Here is a 20,612-nt window from a genome sequence, read left to right as displayed (position 1 = left end):
CACAATAGAGGTTGTGCACTTTAACAGATATTGTTGTAACACCTAAGAGCGGCATTTATTCGACGCTGTGTTTCCTTCGTTATTTTCTCTTGCACCCGAGTTCTGTGTTTCACCCCGTTAGGTTATGTTCAAACAAATATTACAGCGCTGCATACTGCGGAACATCGTCATCCGTTGTCGTTAAACCAATGCTATTACTTTTCTTTGGAGGGGGGGGGGGGGGGGGCGAACCTTTTGTAATTTTCGAACCGTGACGTCTGGCCCGACACTGCTGCTGTCTGCCGCAATAAATCACCCAAAAAAGAAAGTATGAATTACATGCCTAATGCTGAGATAAAACCTCTGTCCCGGCAGCACAGCAGCACACAATCACACCTTTTTTGTTTTCTTTATTACAGGCAAAACAAAAAAATTAAGACATGTTAAGTGTAAGCACGATCGCGGGCATGCCGTGCTAATGCCAACTGCCTCTCTTGTGATTATCGCCGCGTGTGGATTATGACGACGATTATTTCCATACTATGGTACACGCCCACAATAAGGGATTGGCAAAGATGTAGGTCGTACCCTTAAAGATAAATAACAACGAAGAAATACGGAATGCGACAACTCTTACGATTCGCTGTACTACGGGTGCGGAAGCGATCGCACGCAAGCACCAATTTCCTTTACGCCAAAGACGCGGAGATGAAATGGGCAAATTTGTAGCATTTCATTACCAACTTCTCAAACGTTTCGTTTGGCATAAATTCCCCTCCAGAATGTGCGTTGGATGTACGTAACTTTTTTTTTATTGACTGACACTGGACGACCACAGCTAGCCTCAGTCATGGAGTCGTCGTTTCGGCAAGAGGACCCACCTACGCGTACTCCCTTTGTCGGTACGGTACCTGACATTAAGACGGCAGGTAGGGCCAGTGAGTTAGGAATTTCATTGTAAGGTTCGTAATAGCGAAACACAAGACACGGGCGAAAGTAAGGTAAAAATGATGACACGGCGCTGGCTCCCAACTGATATTTCATTGAAGATACGTCTAACACATACACAGGTTGCCAGCTCAAAAACCATGACATGCACGAGGCACAGAGATACATCAAGGCAACTGTCGCCAAGTTTGTTCGTGCCTTGTGTTGCGCTGCTACGAACCTTACAATGAAGGCTACCTGACTCCAGGCAGAAGACTCAGTCATATACGTCACGTTTAGGGTATTTCGACGATCTCCGGCATGAAGCAGTAGAGCGCGCAACCTAGTGTTTCAGCTAGGAAGCCTCCAACTACACTCACACGTTTGTTTTCGCTTTCACTGTGTGTCTTCTGAGCACAACGTACAGTAAGCTGCCCCAATTTTTCAGGGAACAAGTCTTTTTTTGTAGTTTAATGTCTTCTCTCCACACAATACACTTAGTAAAGCAATGAAGGGGGCTAGTTGGTGAACGTTCATGGTTATATTTCGCTCAGTTTTACACAGACGATATTAAGGAAGGACAGGAAGGCGACACAGACGATATTAAGGAAGGACGCTATACACTGCTGCTTGACGCCCAAGCCGTGTTTTTACATCAGCTTCGCGCGCTCGATCACACTGTCGGGCGAAATGAACTTGTCGCGGAAGAACTCGTTGAGCCTTCTCAGGAACTTCACTCGATAGTAGGCACCTTTTCCGCACACGTTGGTGGGGTCATCCCTTTCGACGTTGTACGCGAAGAAGCCGTAGCTGATGTCAGTCAGGTCGACTTTGCCTTTGCAAAACTGAGTTGTATAGAAAAAGAGAGAGAGAGGTTGAAGTTATCGATTCATGTTTGCGGAATTAACTCATCGTGGTTTAGAGTTGCATTTGGGAGTGCAAGTGGCAGTTAAGGCTAATGATATTCATTGAAATTGCATAATTTACAGAAATACATTACTTATTTTTATATTGTAACCCCCATGGTGGGGGTTGGGGGGGAACATATATCAGCTACATGTGGGGAGCCGGGCAGGGAATTCGGGTGCACAGTGACCACATGAAAGCAGTACGAGCGGTTGCCAAAAGTGCATAACTGTTTCGTACACAGAAGTGTTCTTGATGAGAAAATTGAGCCTCATGAAGAAAAGGTATGAAAAAGTGCCGTTTAATAACAAGTGGCCTTCTAAAAAGTGAGGAAATCCGATGGGTATCAACAAAACCTTCAGCCAACCTGCAAGGTTACTTGAAATACCGCAAAGCTTCGAAACACAGTTCGATCGTCTCTTTAAACAGGTGACAATAGCACTAACTTTCACATGCCTGTGATACTCCTAATGATCATTTTTATCAGCATATTCTTTAGGTTCTTCGATATCGAGGTTCAGGAGGAGATTTATGGCCGTTATCTGCGTTCCGAATAAAGCATGTTTTACCGTAAGCGTCAAATGAAAAATACATGTTTAATTACGGCTACATTGAGTTAAAGGTAATGATTAGGAAATGAGTGAAAATTTTTAATCTATCATGAAACATTGATAGTAGTAGCATTTGCTCATCTGCCTTCCGGAAGCTATCTAGTCTGAAACGAACTTGGAACTTGTGCCCCTAACCGTAAAATTCTCGGCTTCATCGGCCAGTACTAGAATACACATTGTCAGTGATCCTTATACTAAATGCAACGTTCATAGCCTTGAAAAATTCCTGCAGAGTTTGTAAGGTAAACATTGAACTCAGTTCCGGCGTCAGACTCAGCTTCTGGGCCAACGGAAGCTAAAGACATGAATCCATTTCAAGTACAAAGACAAAAGCTTAGGCTAGAATTTCTCTTCCAAGAATAGAACAACAAACTAGCTCAAGAATGATCACCATAATTATCACCTTTAATTAGAAGGCTTACATGACGCAACCAATAAATAGACCCTATTGCCGTGTTTTGCGCGCCCTGGTAGATGTTTCTTTTGTTCTTTAAGGACGATAAGTGAATCGGATTGTTTTAATGGCGAATTTTCTCATACTGCGAGGTGACATTATTGTGCCTACGATGCTGTTATATATTTGTTTTGTTTTTTTTGTACCACTGCTTTGTTTTCCGTTGTGAAGTCCACCCTGCTTGGCCCTTGAGTCTGCGGTATGGAATAAGTAATAAAATAAACAAAGGAAACATTGCGTCGAATTAAGAGGATAAATATATGGAATGGGCGTCTTCTCTGGCAACTACCGTCTCGAATGGATATTACAATAGTGTAGTAGGCGAACTCATAAATTTCGCCGTGTGTAGTTAAGTGTTACCGTGTGTCTCGCCTCAAGGCATTCGTTCTATCTACATAACGCAGACTTTTTCTTGTTACCGACAACGTGAAAGGAGAACCGCCGTTCTATCTATAAGATTGTTGTTCGTGTATATCTCTCGTCTGACAATCCGTTCTCGCGTCGGAAGGATAGATGCGCCTCCCACATACGTGCGTGATAAAAAAAAATTCCGAGGACATCTAAGCGCCTCCTGTGAGTTCTGAACGAGAAAGCATTAATGCCCAATTCAACGCCGCTGAGTGGTCCTGTGATTTATGAAATCCCCGCGAGCAAGCTAGTGTTGAAACGCCTGGCCAACGGCTTGGCGCGTTTTCATTTGTTCTTACCGAGGCGCACTTAGAACGCAGGCGAGAGTTTGCGCGGACAAAGAACACGCGGAATGAATGAATGAATGAAAACTTCAATATCCCACCGAGCTGGGGTGCCCACCTCTTAACCAACAGGCAGCTAAGGGGGGGGAGGGGGGGGGGAGTACGAAGCAGTCCTCGCGCTTTGAGGACGGTGGGTCTTCATGGCCTCAACGGCCAGGCGGATTGCTCGACGTTGGTCGCCTTCAGTCTCGCTCTAGAGCAAGGCCTACCAGGCTTCTTTACTGTCAATGTTTTCCATGGCCCCTGAGGAGCCAGCCCACTCTCATATTAGATGATCTAGCGTACCTTTCTCCTTGCAAATTTTGCAGAGGGCGTCGTTATAGCCCCTCGTCTGAGTTAAGTAGACCCAATGTGGTAATGTATAATTGTTTCCCTGGAGGCGCCGCCAAGTGCGAGCGTCCTCCAGAGAGAAAGAGCGATGTGGATAACACAGGCTGCCGAGGGTGAGAGCGAGGCTGACGTGGCGTCACCGCTATGCCTTCTCCCCTTACGCAATACCCTGGCGCGCTATCTCAGCATGACATTGTGTCGCAGTCAACGGTGAATTTAGGCGCCGTTTTTCGCTTGTCTAGACGACAGACGCCGGCATTTTCACTCACTGGGCTATTTGACGCTTTCGTATCAAAACCACTTTATCCTCGTAGGATCGCACAACTGTCGCATGCCTGTAGATGTACGGACAAGAAAATAAAAATAAAGCTCTCACATAGGCCCGGACTGGCGAAGCAGTCATGTTTCCGAGACCTCGCCAACATGAAGCGGCGCACGCGTAGTAACAAAGAAATAGCTCTTAATTTACGCCAAGGCCATTTGAAAGAAAACGTGCCAGCCAATCGCAATGCTTGAAATATTGTTAGCGAAAGCCGCTAACCAGCGATAAAGAGCACATACGATCGAAGAGCTTTGCGCCATCGGCCCCTGGTGCTTTTAACGCGCATGGCTTTCCCATTTAACATTTGGGAGCTACCACTTTACTATTTGGAACTACCATGCGCGGGGCAAGTGAGTTCATCCTTTATGTTAAACTGCTAAGCGTGTTCTGGTGCATGGCCGTTCTGGCAGCGGAGTTTCCCAATCTTGAAACTTAAAGCAAAAGCAAGAACACCCTAGCGAGTTAAATTTAATGAAGCCAACCTCATAAATAAGAACTCAGATAAACTCATCGCTCACACGTTCCTAACCTTGTAACTTTCGGAAATCGCATTATTCGAACTTGCGATCGAGAAGAAACATTTCCCTATTCCCTTTCTTTTTTCAACAGTAGTTTTGCTGCTTTGTGTCCTTGAGGTATTGTGAGTAATATAGGAAACTTTTGAAGCGCCTGATAACTACTACTGTTGCTCGTCCTCTTATGTTTCTTTGGGCAAGCCTGCGTGCGTGCTTGCGTGCGTGTGCGTGCGCGCATGCGTCTGCGTGTGTGTGTGCGCGTGTCAATGTAGGGCTGTGTTCTCCCGGCGGTCAGACAATCAACGCCCGTTCGCTCACCTTCTTAGCCAGGGCCTTCAAGTCGTCAAAACTGATGAATTCCTTTTCCGCCTTGCTCATGTAGAAGGAACCAATGACACCTTTCTCCGTGAAACTGTATGTATAGTTGGCGTTCTTGCAATACTGCAACCGAAAGAAAAATAAAATTCACTGACGATTACGATACTCCTCAACGCGAAATTTGAGCGCAGCTCTATATGCGTGTGTTTACATTTCGCTATACAGTGAAAGCTCGTTAATTCGAACTTATCGATAATTCGAACTATACGATTTGGTCCTGCCAAGCTCCACAGAAGTCTATGTATAAAAAAGTCCGTTAATTCGAACGCGAGAAGGTTCCCTCACGGATAATTCGAACTACGCTCGCCTGACACACAGCCAGAGAAACGCGCCTACTGCCTACACCCAAGGCTGTATTGCCTCCGAAACGGAGAGAACGGCGAGAGAAGGCAAAATCGGAAAAAAATCTAACCGACGCGGGGTCAGCCAGAAGGCAGCGGCGGCTGCCGCCTCTCCGTTCTACGTAACCTCCGAGACTTCTTGCCCATTGCAAATCTCGGAGGCTTTGCAAATCTTGTACAGCTGCTAATGTTGTGCGGAGATGGCACGGCAAGCGCCAAAACACAGCGAATCAAGTACGTCGCAGCTGCGCTTGCAATCAAGAACCAACGAATCAGGACCTTCGCCACCTTCACATGTTCAGCGTCTTTGTCTCGGCAGTCTTCATAGGTTGTGCACCTCTGTTTTCAGTTTAGGAGGTATCGGCCATCGCGATTCACTGTGATGGTGTTAAGCCTCGGCTAACGTTCGTTTCGCTGGACATCGGTGGTGTGGCACAGTCGGATCCAGAGCTTCGACTTGAAGATGGCGTGTGCCCGCGGCGCACACCATCACTTTCTGACTCGCCAAATTTCTGACATGCCCTACTGCTTCCAAATCGCAGTGTACTGTTGCTCTCCTTCACTTTCGTTAGTTCGAACTTTCGTTAATTCGAACTGAAGCGACTTGCCGTTGCGGTTCGAATTAACGAGCTTTTACTGTATATTAGCTGGCGCGTGCAATACTTCTCGTCCGGCACGTTGCAAACGGAGCCAAGTGGGGCGCGACTGCCTCGCTAAACAGGCAATCGCGAGAGACCGCTAATTCAGCGCTAATTCATCGCTCCACCAATTCATCGATTTGTTTGCACATGTGCTATCGTTGGACGCACTCGCCACGTGTCAATGGTGGACGGACGATGCGCTCTACTCTAGCGTCATCGCGTAGCTATCGTCGGCCGCAGAGCGGCTCCACGCTCTTCTTTTCACGCTTTCGCCATGCCCTCCTCCTCCACTTTCCGCATCATTCTTTCACTGTAAACTCCTGCTCCGCTTTTTTCCTCGCGCTCTCCGCTTTCCACACCCCGCTGCACTCCTCGTTCACTCTTTCATCCTTCGCTCTGCTCGTTCACCCCGTTACGCCGACAACGCCGATGAACGCCGACGCTCAACATAGGAACGAGCGCTTAGGAGCTGCGCTCTAAGAATGGCATTTTAACGCGACAGCGTTAAGGAGCTCGTGTCGCAGAAAAGCCGGTGTCGTCAGCGTCGGCGTCTGCGGCGTTGGCCGTGAGCGATAAATCCCAGCAGGCACTTCATGAATATTAGTGACCGCTATGTGAACGCCAGAATAGTGCCGCGATTTCGTAGCGATTTTTTGGATCTACGCTCTATTGCACGCTATTCGTGCCAGTGGTCAGAACCACGCTGTGCCTGTGTGACCAACAGAATCAAGCAGCCATTTAAGGTAGATGGCAGAGATAGCTGATAATCTACTGGAGGGAACACAAAACCGTTGCCCACGTACACGACAGCTGTGGCTTGCTGGGAACTCGGCGACATCCCTGAGCTGGTTAGCGTACATTGCCACCCGAAAAACGTATACACTATTCTGAGCCCTATTACCCATCCCTTAACCCAGTGAAGTATTCTACATCCCTATGTTGATTATTTATCTCGTGTGTGAATTTTGATGACGTTTGTGCTTGTTCTTCTAGTCCATTATCCTTTATATCTGGTATAGTGAAGCGCACGATTACTATGGCCTTGTGATGTTCATTGGTACTTACAGAACTAAAGAAATAAAATGGAATTGCTCTTTATTACCAACCATCTTCATCAAGAGAAATCCAAAACGAAGAGAAAAACCCAAACCTTCAGACTTGTACCTTTTATTTAAATAATTGGAGCATTATATATCCTTTTCCGTTCTCGCTCAGCATCTTTTACGAAAATTTTCACCGGTTATACTCAATTTAAGAAGACAATTCCAAAGTATTAAATTTGGCAACCTATTTTTTGGACATATCATTGCTGTTCTTTTTTTTTCACTGGAATGGGTGCGTGGTGAAGAAGAAGAAGAAACTTTAACAAAGAATAGTCCGGCAGTGCTTGCTGTGGTGGCCTCAGGTGACGGCTTGAAGTCCTTGGACTCGAGCGGCATCTTCGGCTTGCCGGACGGCCCAGAGCTGATCTGCCAGCTCTGAACTTCTGATAGCCGCCTCCCAGCGGCGGCGACGCCTACGGAGAAGGTCCCCGGCGGCTCCCGCATCCCGGGCGGCGTCGGGAAGAAACGAGCTCGAGCCTTCTCCCACCCTGGCAACGGCCGCGATTATGGACGCGTCGCCAACAGAGCTGGTCTGATTACCGTTGTTGCCGGCACACTCCCAGAGCATGTGTCGCAGCGTTGCTCTCTCTCCGCATGTTTTACACGCGTCTGTTGAATATAAACGCGGATAGCAGTGGTGTAAGATAGCGGGGCTAGGGTAGGTGTGTGTTTGGAGCAAGCGTAACGTTACGGCCTCGTTCCTGTTCAATTTGTCGTGCGGTGGCGGGAATGTGCGTCTTTCGAGTCTGTAGTGTTGGGTGAGGTCTCTGAACGTGGTTAGGCGATCGCCCCACGCCCAGTGTGCTTCTTGTTGTGTTTCTGTTGTAGTGTCCCGATCCGGCAGATCCGATGCCCCGCTCTCGGGGGCGGAAGAAATAAATGCGTGGTGAAGAAATAAAAATAAATGAAAACGTAAAACTTACACCTCTCCTAAATCGGTAACTAAAATAAATTTCGGAGCAGTGTGAACGGCACCAAATTATTTAACATGCCCAAAACAGTATTAATTTGGCATTTTAATAACAGACATCGACGTAACCTTAATTTCGCAATATTTATTTTGTGAACTGTACCTAAGCAATAAAGATTTCATGTACACTGCCAAGAATTATATTTCTTTTACTTTCTCTTACAGTACGTATTTTAGAACATTACAATATTGGTTTTGTACAGGGCTACGGAGTTTCAGACGAAGTGCTTTAAATTTTCTAATTTTTAAAAACTTAAAGTTTGACAGGTTTTCACATGCATTTCACGTCAAATATAAATATTCAGCTTTAAGTAACACACTAAATATTCCGTTCGGCTCCATGCAACAAGGTCATTCAAATCCACTCAACGATTACAGGGTCAGTGTAGCTTCTGGCGTTTTGCGAGTATTTGAATAGAACAGCCGCAGCTGGCACCGGGCTAAATCTTCGTTTATAAAAAAATTTATAGCGTTCCGAAGCGGGAAAATGCTCCGAGGAGCATCGAGAGGTAGCTATATTATCGAATCGTTCATTTTTGTCAGCTGTACGCTTTGTAGTTGCGAAATCACCGAATAAATCTACTTTAGATATAGCAGTTACATACAAGCTATACGAAATACACCAAAAAGCTCAAAAGCGTGGAAACGAGCTTCCATCTCATCGGAGGTCTCAATGGTATGAGCGTGTGCTTAATATGATTGTGTTTCGTACACTAGATTGCAATACGCTGGTTCTTAACTATAATGTGTGTGCCAAAGAGCAGCGCGTTTTTAAGCGGTTATTATTATTTGATTCCCTAGGTCCGCTCGAAGACGACTAACCTTTTGTCTTTTTATTGCCTCGGCATTATTTTGTTATTTTGCTACAGTAATACCGCAGGCATTTCTTCCCATGTACGTAGGGACGAGAAGAAGACTGCAGCCGACGGGTCCAATTTTTGTCAGTCGCAACCATACGAGCCCCAATAATACAATAACAAGGAAAGCATAAGAACATATCTTTCTTTTTTGTTTATATTTGTAGTAATGCAGGAATGATAAGGCGAAAAGAAATGAAAGTGAACGAAAAAAATAACTTGTTGCTGTTCGGCGCCAAACCCACATCCTCCGCGTTACACGTGTGATGCTCTTGCATTCTTAGCTACGGCGGTGGTAATTCCCAAGTATAAACGTTTTGGTATTTATGTAAGTGTGCGAGCTGTTACTCTGATAGTATCAGCCAATGCCATTTATGGTCATGAACGTGGGAACACCCATCTCCGTAGCACACTTGGTAAGCGCATCACACATACGTATAGCCTCAAGGATGTCGCTAAGGCTCCGTTTGGCGGCAAGTTGTTTTTATTGCGACACACCAAGGACACTTTCGCCGTCGCCGTCGCCGTGATGTTCCGTTTAAAATCGAAGTACGATATCATGGAACGCGCATCGTATGCTGCGCGTTCCAGTGAAAGCGTGATAGTGTAAGCCGAGATGGATGGTGGCTCTATCTCGCGCGTGCAAAGGAGGAAGGCAGGGAGAAAGCACTCGATCTTTCATCGTATGCAAGGCAGCAGGTGGACGTTCTACTCCGGCGGAAATTGCGTATGGCGCGGCCGAGCGCGACCACGCGCTGTTGAAAGCCATCTGCGGTGTGTGCAAGACCAGGGCGCGCGCAGGGCTGCTAGCTTCGCGTTCGCTGTGATCCCGCCGCTTAGTTCGCGTTGAAACGAGAGGCAGCGTGAAGGGCGATTCGCTCGCTGCTGCTGCCGCTCTTCCTCACGCCTGCGTTTTCACAGTGGGAGTCGGCGATCATCGATTGAGATGTGTTCTTGCTTGCCTGCGCGCGCGGGACCCCATGTTAGTGTTCTTAGTAAACGAATGTTTATAAGTTTATATTATACTGCCGTTAAAAGTACCATACTTGCTTCGTATGGCTGTCTAACCACTTGCTGACGCAGCGTAAATGCGACATTCTTGACGTCCACTTTCATTTCTGCTTTGACCTTAAGATAGAGCACGTCAGTTAGAACGATAATTTCCCCGATGCTTTACATGGTGTCATTATCTCTCGAATTCTTGCACCTCCAACGCGTAGCTATAGAAGCAGACAGTAATGCAATGTAATACATAAATCAATTTTGTCCATTATTTTTTGATCTTGGGTGCCGAAAGGTGTGAAAGAGCGGAATGACATATGGGAAGGTACCTCCTGGCGACGTCCACAAGGACATAGACTGAGTCGCGTGCCAGCTGCGGTGGGATCACACCTATGCGGCAGGAAACCGCGTTGATAGCAGAATATGCTTCTAACTCGATCAATACTGAGAAAAATTACAAAAAAAGAACAAAAGAAGGCTTGCGTGTCAGGTTTGCGTCTGCTTCAGGCAGCTAGCACTGTTTCCTACCTGGAGAGCTTGGAATGCTTCAATTTTATTTACAGAATCAGAATCAGAATCAGTTTTTTTTTCCTCAAGGATAAATGGACCAAAGAGAAAAAGCTGCTCATTGAGCAGCTTGACGAGGCCAGGGGCCCTACAGGCACTGGTAACAGCGGCAAAACAGCAGTGTATGTCGTGCACCCGTACAAGAAAAAAAAAAGCAACACGAGGAACAGAAAAAGAAAAAGAAACTGTTCGCACCAAGTTGTGAAGAGCGACAAAAAGAATATTTATTTTACATACACTATACAAAACTATACTGTACACTGGCATGTTACATTCACATGTATAAAATTACATAATAGATCGTACTTTCTTGGCATTAGTGAACTGAGCTCTGTTAGCTATGAGAATACCAGCAGAGTTCCTGGTGCACTTATGTTCCAACTTGCATAAATGACCTTTCGTCAGCAATTCAACATTCTGCATTCCTTCTATATTGTGACGACTTGAAGCAAGTCGAGATTGTAAACACTGTTTACGACTGCAACCTCCAAGCAAGCATTCTCTCATTCACAAACTGGTACAGAGACAATGAGCTCCTCTTAAATGCTTCCGAAACTATGTGATTCGATTAAATGCGGAAAACATACCATACGTAACTTTCATACACCCTTCAGGATGATCCATCGCCGAGGGTCGATGAAGTTAAAGATCTTGGTGTGTATTTCGACAAAACGCTAATTCTCTATTCACACCCTAAATATGTGAAACAACGTGCCTTTCGCGCTCTTCGTATTGTTTGTTATATATCGCATGACTTCCACTCCTATGCTGCATTTCCGAAATGGATTCCACTGCGTGCATTCCACTACTAGAGTTTGCCTCTGTGGTTTGAGGTAGAGCGCGCAAACATAATTTTGTCCTCGCAGAACGCGTCCAGATAAATGAATATCTATTCTACTTCGATGGCGAACAAGAAGTCATAGAAACCAAAATAGTCACCACGCTTGACAACAAAGCGACAAGATTCATCTATACCTCTGGAGGAGCTGTGCCTCAGGTTTGACTCACAGGCATTTATCTTTAGTGCGGCATGAAACTTATCACGCAAAAGCAAAAATGGCGCACCGACGGGCATCTATGACTTGAACATTCACAAGGCAAATGTTACATATTCCTGCCAGTCATCACCGACACTCAATAGTACACAGAATAATGAGTTTTTATAGAGTTCGTTTTCATTGGTTATACCTCGCTGTCACTGTTCTTTCTCGTGCTTTGGGTTGTTGTTTGATAGAGTTGCACAATGTTCAGGTCCTTTACTCTTTCTTTTCCTTTTGTATTTACATTGCGGTTTCTTTTGTGTCCACTCCTCTTTTCATAAATGGGCGTTTGATCATTGCGTATGCTGGTTCAAACATGGTCCGCTGTATTATTTTTATGTATGCATGCCACCAGCCCTCACACCTTAAGGTTCCTCCTGCGCGCGGCAAATGGATAAGTTAATAATTGATTATTATTATTATTATTATTATTATTATTATTATTATTATTATTAAGACATCTAGTTCCTCTGTAAGGAGGCCCGTGCAAACTAATGAACAAATATTTCAATAAGCGTTTTTGCTGCACATGCAAACTGGTGACCGTTGACAAGACAGGTAATCAAAAAGACATTTTCTTGATGCGTACGAACAGAAAAATGAAAGAAAGAAAAAAAAATTATAGGCGACATACTTATCAGTTCAGCTTCTATTTTGCTTGTAAGATCATTTGACTCCACGCTAGGGTAATGACACGTTAAATTGCTCTTTCCATACTGTTTCATTAGCGCAGCACTCCTTAAGACTGGAAATGACCTTTATTAGGAAACTAATGGAGCTGAGGCGAAGACGAGGCGCGATTACCATTACTGGAGCTCCTTTATATTCGCTGCGAGGTTTGAATGTTATAGAGCTATAATATGAGCTACAATAATGAGCCGTTAGAGTTGTTTAATTAACATAGCTTGCGCAAATCCACAAGTGCAAGATTAAAAAGAAGGCCTAGGTATTTTAAATCCAGCGATTTTGCATTGCCCCAACAGTTACCTTGCGCTAAATCATGTGTTTGTAAATGGTGATTATGCTAAATGACACTCATGCTGAACTACTGAAACGCACAAGCTGTCTACCTACGTGCGGCCTTGTTTACTCTGAAAGGCGTTGGAAAAAAGTTGTGCGAAGCTATGTAAATTAGCTGCATGCACATTAAGTAGCCTGCACCTGCTCCTCCCCCTGGCACAGTAAAATTCCATTTCTGCTTCGCCGCTTATGAAATAAAAAAAGTTTCCGCTTGCACTAGTGCCCCAAAAGGAATACGTTGGGAAATGTCTGTAGTGTCAACCAAATATTGACTCACAGTACCTCTCCGTATGCCGTCTTCTATATCCGTTTCCTGACGAGCAGATGCCCAATAAAAGGTCTCAAAAGAGCAGCACTATATTTTATAGCAACGTACACTGCGAATTCTGGGGGGCATTTGTGCTCTAAGGCAGCGTAGAGTGTGCCGCAATGTGAAACGCCATTTTAAACCTGGCAGCGTTTTTGCTGCTACCCTTGTGCTGTGAGCTCGATCGGTCACGTTCACGTGTGTTTGAGCTTTTTTCCGACTTAATTCCTAGCGCGAAATAACCCTGACGCAATACACGCCGTTTGTTTGCTCACACCAACTCCTGCTTAGTCACTCTGATCGACGCGATATCAGAGAAAACCGGCCTTTGGAGATTACGGCTCCCTTTGAGAATAGGGTCCTCAAGCTTAGAGTGTCCCAAACTACGAATGCATTTAATACGTAGGCATTTTAGGCTCCTTTTCTCGGAAATAAACCCGTCTGTAACGAGTGACACGATGCCGCCATGGGTATACATGGGGTCCTAAGGATGTATATTCCGAATCTATGGATGCCTTATGGCGACGTACAACTGCGGAGATTTCTATTTATGACTACAGAACACCTACAGCTATAGTCGGCGTAGAAAGAAAGTGGGCCACTAATGCCGGCGCAACAAGTATCGCTACCACGTTTCCGCAATACAACCAAACCCTATGTAAGACAGCAGATCAGAAGATTTCATTGGGTTTTAGTTAGCATGCGGAACACCAACGGCTGCCGCAGTAGTCATAGCGCAAATAAAGCAGACAATACAATTGCCGCAACAAGTAACTATGCCACGCAGAAAGAAACAGGTCACTACAGTTGCCACAACAAGTAACTATATCACACAGTTGAAGGGAATCATGGTCACTGACCAAATCTGATCAATAATCTGACGTTTCGGAACCGCCTACGGGTTCCTTGTTCACTGAGTTGGACAGGAAATCGTCGTCACTTATATAGCCAACACGTGACGTAATGAACGTGCGTAAACGGCAGGCATAGTCCCTGGTGTCCTGTTCATCGTAGCTAGCATCGATTGAATGATTAGCGATTCTAGCAGCCATCGGTATGACACATTCTTTTCTTTGGCAACAATGGTGGCATCGTCCCAATCAAACTTGTGATTATGTTCTGGCGCATACTCGGCAATGGCGTTCGTCATGTGACTATTATTTCTTACGTCACGTTTATGTTCCTTGAGGGGTCTGGAGAACTTCCCTGTTTCACCAATATATACCTTGTGGCAATCAGCGCATGGTATCTTATACACAACTCCTGGGAATGATTCAACAGGTAACCTGTCTTTCACATTCATGATCTGGTTCCGGAGCTTGCTGGTCGGGATGTAGTCAATGCGCAAGTCGTATTTTGAAAGTACGCGCGACAGTGCCTCACTGATTCCTTGGACGTAAGGGATGGCTGCACGTGCACAGATTGTCGTGTTGTTCTCCGAGCTTGGCTCTAATGTCCGCTTCTCGGTGGTGCATATGAAACGACTAGGGTAGCTGTTGCGGGTTAGTTCACGGTGGATCGTCCGTAATTCCATTTTCAGTGCATCGTCACCTGAGCAGACGCGTACGGCGCGTGTTATCAGGGACGACACTACTGACGTCTTGTGGTCGACAGGATGACAAGAATTAAACTTGAGGTAATGACCTGTGTGTGTAGGCTTCCTGTATACCGAGAAGGTGAGAGCGCCCCCATCCCGACGAACCAGTACATCCAAGAAGGGCAATGAGTTGTCCCTTTCGTGTTCCACAGTGAATTGTGTGTGCGCATTTTGGGCGTTCAGGCAGTCCAGGAAGCATTGCATATCTTGTTTCTTCAAAATACAGAAGCAGTCATTCACGTAGCGATAAAAAACTTTAAGTGCCGGGTTGAATGTGGCGAGCATTTTCCCTTCCAAGGCTTCCATTACTAGATTGGCCGCGATGACCGATATTGACGCTCCTATTGCCGTGTCATGCGTTTGCTGATAAAGGCTGCCACCATAAGAAAAATACGTGTTGCTTAGACAAAGCCGCAGCAGCTCGCTAAGTTCGGGGACGTCGAAGGGCGTGCGACCAGGAAGACCACCGTCTGCGTCTATGGCTTCTTTGTACGTGGCTACTGCCAAACCCACTGGGACACTAGTGAAAAGCGATGTGACGTCGAACGAGACGAAGGCGTCACCTTCACTCAACGTGATGTCCTTTGTCTTTGTTACAAATGCGGAAGAGTTTTCGACGTGCGTCGAGGTCTTACCGGCATGAGGGCTCAATACCTGGTGAAGGTAACCCGATAGTCGGTAGAGTGGTGATCTGGTGAAGTCAACGATAGGACAAAGTGGGACGTCGGGCTTGTGGACTTTCGGCAGGCCGTAGATTGCAGGGGCTGATCCGTTTGTGCGGAGCAAACGGTGATAGAGACCCACGGGGTGCGGAGGGACCAACCTTAGTAAGTTGTACTTACTTAGTAAGTTGTATATATATATATATATATATATATATATATATATATATATATATATATATATATATATATACATACATATATATATATATATATATATATATATATATATATATACATATATATATATATATATATATATATATATATATATATATATATATATATATATATATATATATATATTTATATGTGTATATATATATATACAACATGCTTCTTAGCAGACAGCGTTTACATTATTGCACAATTTGTTCTGATACAATTCAACAGCAAAAAGTGAAGACGGATAGAGCTAAACACGCCACCATAACAGCCTCCATGTTGGCAGCCATGTCTCACATCAACCGCCCTACGGCCTCTCACTTCATACAGCTTCACAAGACCAATTTATATCAATGCGCATTTTGCGCAAGATTGTGGCATATGTCTCCGGAATGTTAGCGCTATGGTAAACATCATATTGTCAACACTGGCTGTACACTATCATGAGTATGCCCAGGAGGCAGCACATTGTGGGCGAAATGGCCACCGGTTCTAATTGTAATTAACTTGCACCTCTATGGGCTGACGTCGTTCTTTTGTAATCCTTGAGCTTCACGTTGCCTATTGAACTCAAGAATATTGGCAGGAGTCAACCATTTTTCCACGATATATCTCATCGCGAGATGCCGGTAAAGGCGGATCCACACGACGGGCCGAGTCTGCGGGCCGATCGGTCACGTGATGCAACGTCAGGCTCACCGCGGTCCGGTCCGGCGCAGAGTACATCCACATGGCGGACCGCCATAGCAGACGGCAGAGCAGACCAACCAGCTACACTAACGCTTTTTTGCGTTATCATTGTAATCATTCCGCCTCGAGTCCCACAAAGCCCGGAACTGCTCAAGGAGGGATACAAAATAAGAAACCTCCTCGTCACTCCAAGAGGACATGGTGTTTAAAAGATATATCTACGGCGCGTGCGTGTACGCGGAACGGCGAACATGAAACGACTGTCTTCTGCTGAGCCGAAAACTAGATTGGATTTGGCTGAAGACGCTCTGCTGCCGGACAACATTCGTTGGCTACGCCAAAATCGCTGCGGTGTGCATGCGGTCCGCTGCCAAAACTGAAGCGGGAAAAGCCTCAGCGATTTGTTGGACCCCGAGGGCCGTGGTATTGCGCGGGCCAACGGTGGTCCACACGAAATAGTGACGCCCTCTCACGTTATGCGCGGAGCGCGGTCCAAAAGTGCAATTTGGCCCGTCGTATGGACCGGCCTTAAAGGTACACTAAAGGTTAATATTACGTCAACGTGAACTGTTGAAATACCATCCCAGAAACCTCGAAACACTTGTTTCGTGCGAAGAAGAGACTTATTTTAAGAGAAAATGCGTTCTGAAGCGTTCGCGTACCTCTACGCAGTTCAAATCACCCGCCCTCCGATCGAGGAGTACTGACGTCATGGTCTCATAGTGACGTTGCGCCGTCGGTGAGTAAAGCGGCTCCCGCAGACGGCGCTACGACTTTTCTGCACAAAACGCAAACGCGCGGCCAGATTAGCCAAGACAGAGCCGAAAGCAGCGCGAAAGCGGAACTATGGTGGCTAGCGGAAGGGAAAGCGCACGACGATAAGCTGGTTCTTTATTTTATGACGCCAACTTCGACGCTCGTTGCACTGGACGACCTTGAAAGCAACACACTAGCTCGCGATGCTGGGCTCGAGTTCAGCGATTTAAGCACTGATGAACGTGACCTGCTGCTAAAGGCTCGCGCTGCCGGCGTCGTTGCGTACTACTACGACGACGGCCTGCTTTGAAAGGCACTTCACGCGACTTCAGTAAGTCGGCGTTGGACAAGTACTCCTCTGGACGAAAGTGGAGCGAGCACACTACGTGATTTTTCGGCTCTTTGCCAGCGCGCTGTGGCAGAGGTACGGCACTTAACCACTTCGAACGGAGAGGTTCACTCGTTGGCACACAGTGATAAGTAGCGTTGGATTCGCCGCTGCAACTGCCCTTGGCCAAGTTACGCGGACCATTCGCGCATCCTACGACATCACATGGACGTGGCATTCTCGCTGCTTGTTCCAAATGCGACTTTCGCGAGCCAGCAGGACAACCGCAGCACGACGCGATAAAGAAACAACTGAAACTCCAAACCGCGCGCGCCGCAAAGTCGAGCGTGCAGAGTCGAGCGAAAACGAAACATTTCGATCACCCATACTGCTCAAGGGTAACGTAAAAATGTTATTTTTTCTTAGAAACGAATAGAAGTAGACAAGTAACATTTTCTTCCGTCTTATAATCTAATGAAATGATCTTTTTAATACGAGTAGTTGAGTATAGTGACATAAATTATGATGAGGAGTACCGGGCTAGTACCGGAATGTCGCTGGGGGGCCGCGTCAATTTACCTGAATTTCTCGGTTGCTGAAGCTCTGTTCACGATTATATTGACGCCTTAGACGTTCTAGAGCATTGCTTTATCACTTTAACTTGACTTTCTGGTAACCTTTAGTGTCCCTTTGGGCTGCATGTCCTGAAGTTGTTCGATTTTCCACATCTCGGCAGCTTATCAGCACTTGTTTGAGCCGCCCTCTTGGCTCACTTGTAGTGATCAGTAACAGCCGTGATATGACTGCCGCCTTTTCGCTCAAGATTGCATTACCTTCCCGTCCAGACTTTATTGGCACAATAACAAATTTATGTTGTATTTGGGAGCAACGAATGGGTGGGGGGGACGCCATGATTTGCGTGTCTTTATACGATGAAAACATGCATTATGTATAATTTCGCCATGTTGCTTCAAGCGTGAAGTGACCACGTGGTAGCGATACTTTCGAACTTTCCTTTACGAGAGCGATACTCTCGGCCGGAAGTAACGGGCAAACAGAAAAGAACATGTATGTTTAAGAAGCGCACAGCTTGGAGTGTACAAAGAAAAATAAAGAGAAATGGTAAGACGGAGAACTATTACACCTGTCCTGTACCTGCCTTCATTTGCACTTTGTCGCGTCGAGAAAATACCCCGTAGACATGTTCGTTAAGATCAATATATTCGATTAAGCTAAAAAAATGAACAGAATTAACCCTCAAATGTGTCATTATGAGGAATACTTTTGAAGTGAGCATTTCTTTAGTTAACTTCAAAATCCTAAACAGATGCGTTATGTTGTGAGCGGTCTGATCGAACACGTAAGGATTGAGGTAAGCCCAGTGGTAAATTTTCTTTGCCCAAAGTTCTTGAATGGTCTTTGCTGCTACGGGCTCTTTCAAGACCTTCCTTGTGACTTCTATGTAGCTGCGAGAAAGTGCAAAAATAAAGACTGAATAAAATTTTCTCAAGTGACATTCAATCAAAGAAGCTTATCACCTGTGGCCAGTGCATTAACCTGCACGCCAGAACGAGGTAGGTGTCGTCAACTTACTGCCTTCTTAGAGCTTGCCATGAACTTCCTTTTGACGCCCATTGTCGATCAAGTGGAAGCGAGAGTGCTGCTGTTTTACAATGCTTCAAAGGTGATATGACATGCGTGTGATGCTGCAATGAGCCTTAAGAAAAAGCTTTACCTTAGGAGCACGTATCTCAAAATACGGGAATGGAGAAATAATTAAGCTATCAATCAACAACACCGGTTTTAATTGAATTTGACACATTTAGGTGAAAGTTAACATTCACTGACTGTGGGCAGCAGATAGGCTTTTCTATTTTATCAATGCTTCTACAAAAAATTCTTCGAAATAGCAAAATTAAAACAAGAAATTGAAGAATGAAAGTTTACAACTATATGTCAGTAATAAAAGCAATAACACGTATAGTGCAGACAAAATTGATGTATTATTCGTTGCTCTGAGATATAGGAATAATTTGTGAGTAGGACTCTTGCAATAGCTTGTAAGGCGCTAAACATTTCACGTAAAGTATAAACTTGTTTTTACACATTTGTCTGCCTTAGATACTCAGATTAAGTTTACAGAACTGGAATATACTAGAGAGGGAAGGGAACCAAGAAGCTTGATTTTGTTAATCATGACCACATAATGCCAACAGACAGTGAAGCCAAGGAAGACATCGGGGAAATTACCGATGGTTGAAATTAGAGTTTAAATTTGAAGAAAAAGGAAAATTAAATTGAATGAAAAGATGACCTGTCTCCGGCGAGAGCCGAACTCACAACCTCCGCATTATGCGTTTTTCACGCATTATGCGATTTCAAGTAAAACGCGATCTTAGGAGAGCAGGCACATGGCTAATAAACCCTCCGTTTTGCCTGAATAAATGTACAAAATCCTTTTTTAAAGGCACATGTTTAAACTAGGCTATGTTCGTTGTCCTTCACGCGAATACATTGGCAGGAACCTCATAATGGCCCTGTTGTAGTTGCTTCTTGTTCCTCTCCAAACATTCTTTTTGACCCGAGCTTCCATTGATTCTTGTTTCTTGCGCAACACTTCCGGTTCACCTCCGGAGATGTGCGAGTAGGAAATTTGAAATAAATGAGAAAAATTGCAAAAAAAACGGCACAGTACAAAATTTATGAGTTTCTTTATAGATATGATATCAGAGCATACGTTTAGTTACAAACTGAATTACTGAAGCATCTGGAATAATAATAATTATTTCGAAATCACTGATCACCACACACCAAAGCACAGAATCGTAGAATTCAGAGACCCTCTACGTCAGCACGACTTTGGTGAAATTACTGGAAAACCGAAAGCAGAAAGCGGTAGCAATGACGTCACTAGTGACGTCACACACAAGAAGGTGGCATGATACTAAGCCGGCTTATTAGTGAAAAACAGTTGCCTCCGGGTTCAGTTTGTGCGTTGCGTTCGCCTAAAGTTAACCTAAAGAACACCAATGCCGAGGTACGAATTCCACTCAGAGACATCTCAGTCAAAGGTTCGGGTCGCCTACCACTTCTTTCTTCGCTTTGTAAAGGGGGAAAATGGGAAAGAAATCCGGAACAGGGGCGCCATTCTGGAAGGCCTGAGTTCGACCCACAAGCGAGTTCTATGAAGCTCGTAAAACGGTGTTCGGTGAAATAAGATAGTGTGCAGCGTGCAAAAGCAGCAGTTAATAAAGAAAGGTTGCAAGAGCACGTGCATGGTGTCACGCGTTCTTCTGAAATACTGGTACAGTTCAGTGAAACGTATCATAAAA

The 20,612-nt window shown here is 45.2% G+C and overlaps 1 protein-coding gene across 4 annotated transcripts in view; it reads right to left on the bottom strand.

Moving 5' to 3' along the window:
- Nucleotides 1–1,428: 1,428 nt before the first annotated feature.
- Nucleotides 1,429–20,612, bottom strand: part of LOC135907828 (uncharacterized) — a 30,749-nt gene continuing 11,565 nt past the window's right edge. For all 4 annotated transcript variants that reach the window (XR_010566130.1, XM_065439587.1, XM_065439585.1 and 1 more), the window contains 2 exons: nucleotides 5,115–5,237; nucleotides 1,429–1,751 (listed from right to left, as the gene is read on the bottom strand). Coding sequence is in view for 3 of the 4 variants with exons in the window: in XM_065439587.1 (XP_065295659.1) it covers nucleotides 5,171–5,237 (67 nt within the window). In the remaining variant the exon portion in view is untranslated. The remainder of the gene's footprint in view (nucleotides 1,752–5,114; nucleotides 5,238–20,612) is intronic.

Source organism: Dermacentor albipictus, chromosome 6 (assembly GCF_038994185.2).
Source record: "Dermacentor albipictus isolate Rhodes 1998 colony chromosome 6, USDA_Dalb.pri_finalv2, whole genome shotgun sequence".
Classification (NCBI taxonomy): Eukaryota; Metazoa; Arthropoda; class Arachnida; order Ixodida; family Ixodidae; genus Dermacentor; species Dermacentor albipictus.
This window is presented reverse-complemented; position numbering and strand designations above follow the sequence as displayed.